The sequence below is a fragment of the Trachurus japonicus genome, chromosome 21, assembly GCF_045865225.1.
Source record: "Trachurus japonicus isolate A0001 chromosome 21, Traja_1.0".
Taxonomy (NCBI): domain Eukaryota; kingdom Metazoa; phylum Chordata; class Actinopteri; order Carangiformes; family Carangidae; genus Trachurus; species Trachurus japonicus.
This window is the reverse complement of record NC_140927.1, coordinates 10,788,023-10,801,274: the sequence shown is the minus strand read 5'-3', so window position 1 is coordinate 10,801,274 and position 13,252 is coordinate 10,788,023. Positions and strand designations below refer to the sequence as shown.

The 13,252-nt window shown below is 41.4% G+C and overlaps 1 protein-coding gene across 1 annotated transcript; it reads left to right on the top strand.

Moving 5' to 3' along the window:
- The first annotated feature begins 9,774 nt into the window (after window positions 1-9,774).
- Window positions 9,775-13,252, top strand: LOC146964788 (beta-crystallin A2-like). Its single transcript, XM_085765353.1, has 5 exons — window positions 9,775-9,905; window positions 10,752-10,939; window positions 11,851-11,992; window positions 12,341-12,483; window positions 12,887-13,252. The coding sequence occupies exons 2-5, from the start codon at window positions 10,782-10,784 to the stop codon at window positions 13,032-13,034; spliced, it is 591 nt and encodes a 196-aa protein (XP_085621479.1). The 5' UTR covers window positions 9,775-9,905; window positions 10,752-10,781; the 3' UTR covers window positions 13,035-13,252.

The following is a 13,252-nucleotide window of genomic DNA, read 5'->3' as shown; positions in this document are numbered from 1 at the left end:
TTTACATGTATAATTTGTCCTAAAATCTAGTCAGATCTTCATCCAAGTCACAGCACAATGTACATCAATAACACACAACTTATTATATTGTTCTTGTTCTCTGAAGCCCTCATCTGACTACATCAACAGGAGGTTTTTAAGCTTTAGAGTCAAGTCAGTGAAATTAGGCTTAAGGTGTGAGTTAGAGCTGCTTTGAAAGACATTTGGAGTATGCTGTTCACAAAACACAATTTGCTGATATAAGATTCATCAGGCCAAATGGGGATGACTTTCTGGGTGCCAAGTTAAAATGACTCGGAGGCACAAGAGAATGATCAGTACCATAAAAAAGGAAGTGAACAACATACCACCTGTGTGATACTGTAATTAACATAGGCCTACTATTTTCAAAAAGCCTAATGTAATGTTGAAATGCTTCTTCTCTTGCATCATACACTATCATTTTTTTTGTCAATTTAAAACACTTTATTCACTTATATGACTTCTTAAAACATTTCAAAGGGTCATAGTACAAAATAACAGTAGGCCAATTGCATAAAAATAGCTATTTGATCAAATAGAAGCTTCACATTCACAAAACCTATAATTTAAGTAGTTTGCCATAAGATGTTTCTGAAAAACCCTCAACAGTATGGTTGAACTGTTTATTGCACTATTTTGATTTATATGCCATGAAATATTGCAAGATATTAATGTTGATTAATGTTATGTAAGTGACACAAAAAAGACATTTCATTGGCTTGATATTGTTTACCTTTATAAAACTTGCAAAATGTGCAACTGAACCTGTAAAATGATTTTCGTTCATCTGATTTGATATGGATTTGCAAAAATATATTGCTTTCTATTCAGTTGAGTCACAGCATAGACTGTAAAAAGAGTCACAGTTCCTTTACTGTTACAAAATGTATTCATCCTGTAGCCATAGCCTACTTAAAAAGCTGGATCCTACACGTCCCATAATGCAAAGCAGTGTCTGCACTATCATCTGCCTTGTCATCCCTGTTACAGTCTTTCATTTTTCAGACTCCATCCTCTCACCTTTTAGATGCGTCTCTTCTCTCAGTCCCATTTAAATTAACTCTGAGAACCGCCCCCGTTATTTTCCACAGCCAAAACAACCGTATACAGCTGTTTCCTCCACCTGGGAACTGGCAAACTGATCTTTGTATGTCTAATTGGAGGAGAGACCCTCATATGCAACACAGGGGATCAAGATATCTGTGGATGTTTTCTGTGTCAGATGAGTTCTTAAAACTGACTTTAAAGTCATTTATCAAGAGTTTCCAAACTAAGGCATAAGTGCTAATTGAGTAATACACTGCATTACTTTTTCTTTTCTTTTTTTGCTTTAAAAAGCATCAAATTGACCAACTCCAACTCCGATTTCTTTACTGGGGAAACTGTAGCCCGTGCATTTTCCCTCCGACAGTAACGGACCCAATTTAAACCACATTTTCCATCCACAGCATCGCTGGAGTTCCAGCTTTTTCCCCTCCAAAGTTGTTGGGTAAGTTTCTCCGCCCCGGAGCTGAAAGTAATTTGCAAGGTATATGATATGGAAATGAAGTCTGTGCACGCGCTGAATGGGAGAAATTGAGCAGGTCGACAGGTAGCGACGTTACAATGAGCCTTTTTACCGGCACAAAGGTCAGACTCGTTGCCTGGCACAGAGGAGGAGGACGAGGGAGGGAGGGAGAGAGGGAGGGGGATGGAAGAAAGGGACTGGTAAGGATCATTCAAATCGTGTGTGTGTGTCCGCGTGTCCGCCTTCCCAACACACACACGCACCCTTCCCCCCTTTATGTCAATATTGGATCAGAGCAACGCACCGTGCGACAGGTGTCTGTGCGCGCCCTGAGGATCCTCTCTCCCGTTTTCACCCAGGAGGAGGGGTGGAGAGAGAGAGAGAGAGCATGTAGAGGTATAAAAGGTGTATACCTGTCACTAAGAGCACACATTCAGTGCGCGTAAAAGGTGAGCCAAACCTGATCCATGGTTGGGCTTGTTGACCTTTATCTCTCTGCCTCTCGTGAAGGTAGGTTCAAAGGCTTTTCTCTCATCCTTTACTTCATTCATAGAATCAATTTCTTCTACTTTCCATTGCCTGTTCTAACATTTTTTCAATCCTCCCTCCAAAAGGTCGCCTGACACAGAGAAGCCAGATGTTACGCGCACAGCGCGCCTCGCATGGACCGTCCCGTCGCCTGTCTCTGATCCTTTTTTGTGGCTTTTTCATGTCCGTATTTGCTTCACGTTGAGCCTCACGTACAATACCTGAAGATGAAGTTTTGTTCGTTCGGCTCGCGTTATGCAGGTACGGGTTGGCAACTGGAAAAAGCACAAACAGGTTTTTTTTTGTTTGTTTGTTTTGTTTTGTTCTATCCTTACACAAGAAGATTGCTGTTGTAGCACTGTCAAGCCTAAACTCATACAGATTGTTTCCTGGAGGTCTGCTCTCTCTCTCTCTCTCTCTCTCTCTCTCTCTCTCTCTCTCTCTCTCTCTCTCTCTCTCTCGTGTACTTGTAATGAAGGGCGCCAAATAGGCAAGGCCAGATGTTGCTACTAAACTGCAGCATAACTGAGGCAAGTCTTTGTAATGAAAAGAAAAGGTAAACTAAACTGTACTTCTCAACAACAGCATAGGTTGAGTTAGTGAGGCATCAGGTGGAGAGAATATCCACTAAGTAGGTGAGCTTATTTGCATACAGGTGGCAACAGGCACTGCTCTAAAGAAAGCAAAGGCAGCCTTTGATAAACATATTGCTGTGCAGTCACACAACTTTGTTCTAAGGTAAAACTGAAATTATGTTCATGGAAACGTCAAGGAAAAGTTAAAGCTTGACTCAGATTCTTTGTGTTTATGTATAAAGTTAGAAAAGAGAGCAGATGATGTTACCACTGCAGGAACTTTCATTATAAAAAGGTAAAACCTTTTGATCCGCGTGATCATGTAAAACCTGCTGCATTGCACCTGTACGTTAAAGATCAGTGATCCTGTCACCACTGATAAACCTGTAACTCAGTCTTTAGTTAGTGGTTGTACTTATCCGTCTGTGTCCCTGGACGATATCGTATCATACCAACTGAAAACATTGACATTTACAACAATTGGGATGATAATCTCTATGTCTCCCTGTGGAGCCTTCTTGATAATCATTATCCTGTTAACACATTCATGATGACAGCGTGTATTTTCCACTGGGGGCCTATTCATTACTGTCCATCTCCTACGTCACCAGCTGAGGCTGCAGGCAAGCACCAGGGAGCAGGGAGATGGGCTTAATGGGAGGTTATGTTAATCATTAACTAAACATTAACCACACACAGCAGACATCTGATATGGGCCATCTGTCACTAAGATGTCAGATGCAGTATTTACCATTCATTACGTTCTCCTATGGTAAAGATAATAGATGTTACTCTATGTTTTACAGTCTAATTTAAATGTAAGTTGTTTTTGTTTGTTTTTATCTTGTTTCATGTTCAGGTCCCAATAAAATAATGACAACAGTTTAAGCATACTATTCTATTGCACTAAATAAAATACCTCCTTTCAAAATGGAATTGAGGATAAACCCTTAAAAGGAAACACAAAAGTGACATTTCATGTAACAAAGTATCAAAACACAGTAAATCCAACATATATTTTAATAGAATTATTTTCTTCCCTGTTTAACTAATTGGAAGAAAACAAATCTTTAGCAAAATTACATTTTATTCCTTTAAGATCCTTAAAATTCAAATGCTGCCCTATGATTTACATGCACTAGTGGTGCTATAAGAATAACTGTCAATTTTCTCTACTTGTTAATGACTGGTTCTCAAAATTACTTTGAAATTGAATAACGTGTTTCATGTAATTTGGAAAAGCACCTCAAATATTGAATATGGTGTGGTGTGGTGTGGCGTGGCATGGCATGTAGGTGTGGCATGGCGTGGCGTGGCATGTTCATCTTCTCCAGCATGCTCACTAAAACTGAGGATACAATTTTTAAAGTTTTAAAAAACTTTCAGCCCTTTGTGCAGATCATTAACCCCCCACACCCACCTCCCCAATCATGATTCTTTATGGTCTCAAAAAAACTAAAACACATTATGACAAAGCCAGTCCTACATGTCATTATTTACCTGCAGAGCCTATTTGCCTCTGCCTGACGCTCTAGCCAATATTTGTTTAAAGTCAGAGGAAGGGAAAACTCACACTCCTCAGTATCCTGGTAACCTCTCCCCATTTCAAACTGACTGTCCTGACTGGTCCTGCTGCTGCTGCTACACCCTTCCTACCAGCTGCAGGAGCAGCATTCGCTTACAAGTCATTTGTTTAGGATTTAACATGGAGGATTAGCTACCTGCTTTGCTTCTGTGTCTAGGAAAGGGTCTTAATGATGTAATGTGAGGAAACTTGGTTCTAGTGCAGCAAGCTGTTTGAATTATATTTGAAACAGTCTGAATTGGATGGCAGGTTAATCTTAGTCAACGCCTGTCAAAGCAACAGAAGAAAACTCCAGGAGACAAAGGCATCATTGTCAGGACCTAAGGAACACCGCTATACAGCAGTGCTTATAGATTCTCTGTAATTGACATATTCAGTCTTGCACTGCAGAAAATAAACAGTTTATCATATTCTCACTCTCAACATCTGATGAACTCAGCACAGAAAGTTGTTGATTCAAGGAACTGGAAGCAGTTAATTACAATAAACCCTCATAGATTTGCTGGAATAGTTTTTTAAGATCTACTTGTCTGGAGACAACGTCACCATTGCACAACATTTTCTCTGTTTGAAGCATTAGTCCATGATCAGAGCAGGCACACAGAAATGCTATTAACACAGAGAAAGATCATCTGTGAGTTCTGAAGAAACAGTGATATTTTTCAAGCACACATTTTGCACTAAAACTCTTTACAGAATGAATATCTTGTTTACTCAATCATGTCATTCGGCACATTTTAATTCTGCTGCTACTGAGGTGATGGTTCTTCTGTTGCTCTGCCTCCAGTGCTTCTGCTGTGTAAATACAAAAGGAAACCCCAGTTGTTGCCTTCTCCTGTGTCATGACTCCTGCTGCCCTGGCAGTGACCCTTTAAACTCTGCAGGGCCATACAGTATCAGCATCATTAAAACCCCTCTTTGTATCTGTACAGCGGAGACTTGATTACATTTGTGGTGCCTGCCCAACAGTTTGCTGTAAATGGTGAAGCAAGTGTTTCCCAGAGGGTGTGTGTGTGTGTGTCTGTGTCTGTGCTGCCTGTGGGCTGTGTGCTGTTTCCTCTGACAGTTACTGATAATGAAGAGTCATGCAAATGCCTGAGGCCTGCTCCCACTCCTGGTTGGCTACCCTGTCCTTTTGTCTCACTCTCTGATGACAGAGTGAATGTTGTGGGATCAGGGTGATGATAACATGGAAGATATTAAAAAAAGGTAGTTCTATCAGTTGGATTTTTTTATTTTTTTATTTTTAGTTTAACACCTTTTTATTCAGAACATTACCTGCCAGTTGTAGCAAGTGTGTGTGTGTGTGTTTGCCTGTCAACACAATAAATGAGTCCTTTCACAGTAAAAAAATATCATAATATACATTTTCTCTCTCTTTGTTTCATGAAGGTAAATCCAGCGGCTTGTGTGTCAGCACAGAGATCAGCAGGGACAAACGGAGGTGGTACAAGCAGATGTCCTGCTCGCATCATCCTTACCTGGATTAGTCACCATGGTAACCTTCCACCTGAAGCAGGGCATTTATTCAGTGCAATCTGTGTGTATGTATGTTAGCATGCACAAACAGTTGGAGGTGTGTGCATGTGTGTGCTTGCATGCAAACACGTTTGTGCGTGTGTGTGCAGGTGCATTCACTGACTATTCAAATAGTTCAGACTCACATTGACCCAGAAAACAAGATCTACCTCAGCAAGCAGTGTTAACACACTTCCTACACCACAACCTATTTATACAAGTGCACAATAATAACATATAGTTGGATCATTTATTTGCGTTAAGAAATAAGAATGAGGGGTGTGTTTATCTTTTATACATTTCCTATATGTTAAATAAACTCTCTCATATCATTAAGGAACCTTGTGGCACGCCAACGCAAACTGAGAACTGACTTAATGTGTGCCAGTGCATTTCAGTATGAATCTATCAGTTACAAAAAGTTTTGTTAAAATATGAAGTTGCATTTCATTGGCGGGATGCTGTTTAGCTCAGGGGGTGGAGCAGGCACCCCATGTGCAGAGGCTGTAGACCTAGCCGACCCCGGTTTGAATCCTGCATCGGTTGGCCCCTTGCTGCCCGTATGAATAGTTAGTTTAGTTTAGTTTATTATTACAGGACAGTGTACAATACCATTAATCAATTGTAGAACAACGAAGAGATGGTTGTACCAGATTTAGCCACTAGGGCTAATTTCCATCTGTAGTCCCAACATAAAACTTACAATACAAATCGCAATAAAACACAGATCACAGTAAAATCCAGGAGGAGCCCAGGACATAGAATGACACAGGTGAACACTTGAACAGCACAGAGGCAGCACACAGACGGGCCGCACAAGTAGCCACATGGACAACAGGGGGACAACATTGAAAACACAGACATACATCTCCTCATTCAGAATGGAGGAACACAAAACACCCAAGGGTGGGCCAGCAACAGCTCCTGGTGGCCGATAAAGTGCAGGGTGTTTGCAATGTAAAAAAAAAATGTACATGATTAATTAAAGTGCTAGTTTTCTTGAATAAAGTGCTGTTTTTCCCATTTGAGATAGTTAAGGTGCAAAATGCTCATAGCAGCGGGGAGAGTAAAATTATAATGGGAGTAAATAGACAACAAAGGCTTTTTCCTAAGAATGTACAGGGGATGAGACAGACTCTATAGTATAGTTCAGGGGGGAAAAATGGTGATGCAAAATCTTGAGGGATGAGCACTCAACACACCGATACTGTGAAAATGACTATTTTTGTATGTATGATCTGAGACCATTACAAGACCACGCAACAGGTTACCTCACCCTGTTGGCCTATAAGGCTGTGTGATCCATAAGTCATCACTCCTAACATTTAGCATTTACCTGCTTGAGTGGGACGTGGAGGCAAATATTTGACCTGCTCCAAACATAAACCAATTAGAATGCAGGAAAAGATTAATCAATTGTGGCCACTAGTCTGATCTATGGTGAAAGATGATCATTTGACAATATTTGCACATTAACGTTCACTGACACTTGTGTTTTACATTTTCTTTGTCATCCTGTGTGGCAGTGTATCCAGTTAAAAGTCAGTAATACTAGTCCAACATTCCGGATCTATCACCTTTGGTACATGGGCATGTGGTTTCTGTCTCCGACAGTGTAAAAATAGAATTGTAAGTGTCCGAAAGTCTGAAAATCAGCACATTGATCATTAGACATACTGACTTCTGATGCCTCCGTACATTTCTGTAGCCTTCAGTACTGAGAGCTAACAGCACAATTTGATGGCCGCACAGTTTCTACTGTATTTGAAGATGGAGAAAAAGGTGAAAGAAAATAGGTGTAGTATGAGCAGTGAGAGGAAGTGAATGGGTTTTTTAATACAGCCAGATAGGGATTCAAAGTAGAACTGTACCAGCTTTGTACTGAACTACACTGTCCCTGGCCCATGCAAATCCCTGTATTTACCAGGGAAATAAGTTCAGCAGTGTGTGAGTCTGTGTGTGTGTATGTGCGTGTACATGAGGGTAAAGATCTGCAGCTTCTTACCAAACCTTTAGAAAGCAGATGGAAGTCCTTCTTCACGCAGTAACCCCACAAAGACACACACACACACACACACACACAGGTGGAAGAACACGTGCACACACACACACACACACACACACACACACACACACACACACACACACACACACACACACACATCAATATGCACACACCCAACACCCAACATCTGTGTCTATATAAGCCTGTTGTTTCACCTGCCCATCACCTGCTCTGTAGGTAAGCAGAGTGACACACACACATGTAAAGAGAGAGACAATGAGTGGGTTAGCAGAGGACAATGAGGGAGCTGTTCATACAAGTAAACAGCTCACACATGCCCCCAGGTGTAGGGCACCTGAGGGGAGCCCCTAGGCCCACCCCTCCCCCAACACACCCACACACACACCTCATACATACAGACAGAGCTATAGACGATCTGACTAAAATACATTTTGAACTTGACTGTCTGTCCTGATGTCAGCTGTGGTCTGTCACTGATGTGCTGCAGGTCTGGGTAACAGGCTGAAGGTAAAATACTCTAAATGGGAGAGCCCTGTTTCACGAGCTTCTACAGCTCTGGGTGTAATAAATATCTCCACCACTAGATGTCACCAATGACGAAGGAAAATCTATCACTAAAATACAGTGTGTCTTGCATGACACCCCACATGGAAACCATGATGTACTGAAGAACAGACAAGATGAAATAATAGAAAGAACAGAGTGTATTGATGACTTTTGAAATAATTAATTGTTAAATGGAGTTCAGTTTGCAATGGATATTTTTCCATTTTTCCAATGTTCAATTACGTAACATCATGTATGAGTGAATATTTTGCTTCTTGAATTTATTCATGTAATTTATTTGTTATGAAATAAAATGTGAGAGAACACAAAAGAAAAGAACATCAATGGGTTTCATTCATAATAAAAATACATGTCAATGTGCTCTTTTACGTCCCAATTTGCCAACAAAAATAGGTTTCAAAACACAAAGCTGGAGTCCATATGGCCCCCATTATTACATGTCTGTTCATTAAGTCACCAGCACTGTAACACTGTACAACATTAGACTTATTACTTATCTGCGTTGTCAGCTTACAGCTGAAAAGGCTATAACTACTTGTTTGTACATCTATAATATCCATAGAAGTTAAATTGTCAAAATATCACCTAGTAGCCTATCTAATTGTACATGGGAATAAAGCAGCAGAAACTGAAACATCCTTTTGTCCTAAATGATAAACCTAAGGGTTCATACAGTTTCTGTGACATTTTACTGTGACACATTATTAATATGCTGTCATTATATATATATATATATATATATATATATATACTGTATATACACACTGTAAAGGATCATACTGTATATGGACATGATTATTATAACTGAGAACTCAATATTTGCTGCATCTTACAATTGAATAATTGTAAGATGCAGCCCCCCCCAATAAGAGAATTAATGGGTTGCCAAGCTACAGAGCACCTTAATGCCTTCCCCGTCATGTAATAATTCTGTCCTGTCACACTGTGTATCACATCTTTTTTTGGGATGACGCACTTCTATAACCAGATTCATATGTCAGGATGCCAAGACCAGTTTCCAAACTCATCCTATGTAGAAAGTATTAACACAACTGTAGCTATTTCACTATCGCAATCCATCCTGCTCACTCCTTCCAGATCGTCCACCTAAGGAGCATATAAGGATGCCCTCTAGATGACATGTCCTAATACGGACTGTGTGGGAAGCCTTTGGGCCCTTTTCCCACCTCCAGTTTCGGATCCAGTTTACCTACAGCAGAGGGAGAGAGAGAGAGAGGGGATCAGCTCCCAGAATGTGTCTATTATCCTGCCACACCAATCAAACTGTTGTGTCAGTGCGTTACCATTGTATAGTCCTGGGTCAGGTTGCCACTGAGCATGGCTGCCATATTGATGACTAAGTCAGTTTGGGGCTCTGAGGACAATGGTGCTCTGGAGCCTCCACAAAGCACGAGGCTAATGCTTCCCTTTCAGCCGGCCCGTTCAGCTGCTGAGTGTGCAAGGCTGCTGGGCTAATGGAGTGGCGTAGGTCCAGGGGGCCCGGCCCTATAAAAACGCAGGCGAGGGTCTCTTCCCCGACATTGATTATACTGGATCTGTCCCACCTCAGTACTGTCTGTAAGTATACCAACACACTACCTCAGACTCAGCTTAGAAACTGCAATCATGGAACAGCTGTGTACTGGGGTGGAGCCCGACAGCCACCAGGATGCTGCTCAATATTTGATAGATGGATAGACTGCGCGATAGATGCACTTCAAAATGAGGCTTGTTGAACTACGAGTGAAAACATGGAAGCCACATCATATTTGTGCTTTTAGGTTAAGCGGGTTTGTACCTCAGCAGCCATTTGTACAGGGAAAGCTGGCGAGATGGAGCCTTATTGAGTGATTGTGCATTGGCTTGTACACATCATACAACCATTTTATCTAAAAGTCAAAGAAACTGGGATAATGGGAGCTACAGAGGTTTGGTAGAAATGGAAAACTCTGAATGTAAGAGACTTCAGTTTGCTTTGAAGCTATCTGCTGTGGCATTTGCTTTCTACAGAGCTCCTACAGTTCAGCTACAGGGTCCAAATTACAGGCAGGTTGTTCTCGATAGAATCTCTCTGAAACAGAGACAAATCTGTACTGGTGAGAAATGGGGAAAAAAATGATGAATGAGTGGAATTTTTCACTTCCAGTGAGACCTTAACAGAAATTGCTCTCCAGAGAAAGGTAGGCTACAATAGTGTTCTCTAGATTGAAGCACATCAGTGCAGCACACCTAGCTTATCTTATTTACTAGTATTTTTCAAGCTAGAAGCTTGTTGGGTCAGAAGAGTCTGATAATGATGGTTCCTCTTTCAGAATATTTGTTAGCATTTCACATTTCGTAGCATATTTGACAGTACTGCTCTGGACATGCAGGTATGTCATGTCTATCCATCCATTTAACCTTTTAACCCTTTACATTCTTCAGAGAGTAACCCCCAAGGGAGAAGCAGCAGCCATGAACACTCAACAGATGGAGCAGATGGGCCAGTTCAAGATCACAGTCTGGGAGGAGGAGAACTTCCAGGGAAAGCGCTGTGAGTTCATGCTGGAGTGCCAGAACATCATGGAGAGGGGCTTCAACAAGATCCGCTCCATCAAGGTTGAGAATGGACCGTAAGTCGACACTATTTGTGACTTTCATCTCTCGATCTCCTCTGGATTTTGCTGCTTGTGTGTGGATCAGCCCATTTCTGTTGCTATTTTAGAGTAATTCAGTTTATGAGAAGGACATATTTGAGATGATCTGAAATTTGGTTAGAATTTAAAGTCAACTCTCTGAATGTCCTAACTGCATAGATACTATAAGAGTAATATGGATTAAGTTGTTCCTTCTCTTACATTTGATCAAATACACATTGCTGCTAAAGAATATAGTGGATAACTGGGAGGCCTACAACAACATTTAATAAAATCACAGCATTTATCTTACAATCCTTATTTTATCTGCTTGAAAAAGTCTGATTAAAGCTCACAGGACTCAAACACCAACCCTAATCAACAAGTAAAGAAAAAAAAAAGGGCAAAAAAAATAACAAAAAACATAAATTACAGCCTTCAGCATTATTATGTTGCCAGTTGGCATGTGTCGTTTGCCTGTGTATGTGCATGCATCCAAGTGTGACCCTGTTGTGATATGAGTTGGCTGTGTGCAGCTGCTGGCCGTGAGCCAGAGAGTCTGACTGACTGACGATCAGATAAAAAGCCCTGGGTGCAGCAGCAGCAGCAGTAGCGGCAGCAGCAGTGGAGGCAGGAGCAGCAGTATCTAATGTTTGCTTTGTGCTCAGTGACAAAAGAAGCCGCATGCTGATTTAACTCAAAGCCATTCTGTGGGTGTTGGGCTGTATTGTTTAACAATGATGACAATTCCACTATCGCTGCTCTAAAACCTCTTTGTATCTAATGGTTTATTATAATTTTTCGGGTGCGTCTGAGCTGGTCCTCGGTTTTGGTTTCATGTTCTCTTTGGCCTTTTCCTGTCTTACTTACCTCACTTCAACATTTCTGTCCCTCTCTCTGTCCTCCAGTTGGGTGGGTTATGAGTACCCAGAGTTCCAGGGCCAGCAGTTTATCCTGGAGAAGGGAGACTACCCCCGCTACGAGGCCTGGAGCGGAAACAGCAGCTACAGAACCGAGCACATGCTTTCCTTCAGACCCATCAAGTGCGCTGTAAGTTCCCTCATCCTCTGCTTAATTTTATTTTTTTAGTCAGCCTCTGTCACCTGTCATACAGTAAACAAATGACTTCCCTGCCCCACCCTCCCTCACATGACCCATCACCTATCCCTCTTGAATCCACAACCCAACTGAGCCTTTGAGGGGTTATAGTAATCTTCTAGACCACACATATTTGGTTACATCCGCATTTAAAGAACAAACACAGTTAACCACATATAACCTCCAACCTTCCACATCCTCCATTTGATTACAAATCAATATCCAAGCCAGTAAACACACCAACACCTGGCCTCAAAGTAGCAGTGTCATCACAGCTTTGCTCTGTCTCTTTCTCTGCAGAACCACAGTGACAGCAAGGTGACCCTGTACGAGTGCGAGGACTTCCAGGGCCGTAAGTTCGAGATGTGCGATGACTACCCCTCCCTACAGGCCATGGGCTGGTGCAGCAAGGAGGTGCCCTCTATCAAAGTCAACTCAGGAGCGTAAGTTATACACCTTCCTCCTTGTTTATTGCTCTCTAGCTTGGTCTCCTTTTTTTCCTGATTCCTCTTCCATTGAATTTTTTTTATAAAAACACAAAGCACAAACATTATTTCAGTCATTTCATACAATCTGCTTATAGTCTGAAGCAAATAAGTGTAAAAGAACATGTTGATAAAGGACAATCTATTCTGGCTGGGTGTAATATGAGGATGATGATGAATATACACAGTATACACAGTATATCAAAATGATATATTTATAAAGTCTGAACATACTAATTTTCACCAACACATTGATTATTTACTGATATCATTTAAAATGAATTAGCCTGGCTCTGTCAGTGTTGTAATGACTCACCCTCTCTCTCTCCCCCTCTCCCTCCCTCTCTCTCTTTACCTGCAGCTGGGTGGCCTACCAGTTCCCTGGTTACCGTGGCTACCAGTACATCCTGGAGAGAGACAGACACCAAGGCGAGTACAAAAACTACAATGAGTACAGCACCCAGGCTCACACCAACCAGGTGCAGTCCATTCGTAGGATCCAGCACTAAGCCTTCTTTCTGCCTGACCCAACCCTGAAAAGAAAAAACTCTACCCGAACCCTTTCCTCATCTTGAACCCTGGAAAGCCCGCTGTCACAGAACACTAGATGGACATACCCTTTCTATCACTCTGTGGCTCTGCATGTATGGATATCTAAGTACCTTCTTCTTCTACTATGCTAAAGCATTTTCTTGAAATAGGAAATAAAGGCTTTTCTTCAAAACTA

Excerpts from the sequence above, each read along its gene's own strand:
- LOC146964788 (XM_085765353.1), top strand. The coding sequence starts at position 10,782 with ATGAACACTCAACAGATGGAGCAGATGGGCCAGTTCAAGATCACAGTC. Across the intron at positions 10,940-11,850 it reads ATCAAGGTTGAGAATGGACC|TTGGGTGGGTTATGAGTACC; the intron begins GTAAGTCGACAC and ends TCTGTCCTCCAG. Across the intron at positions 11,993-12,340 it reads TCAGACCCATCAAGTGCGCT|AACCACAGTGACAGCAAGGT; the intron begins GTAAGTTCCCTC and ends CTTTCTCTGCAG.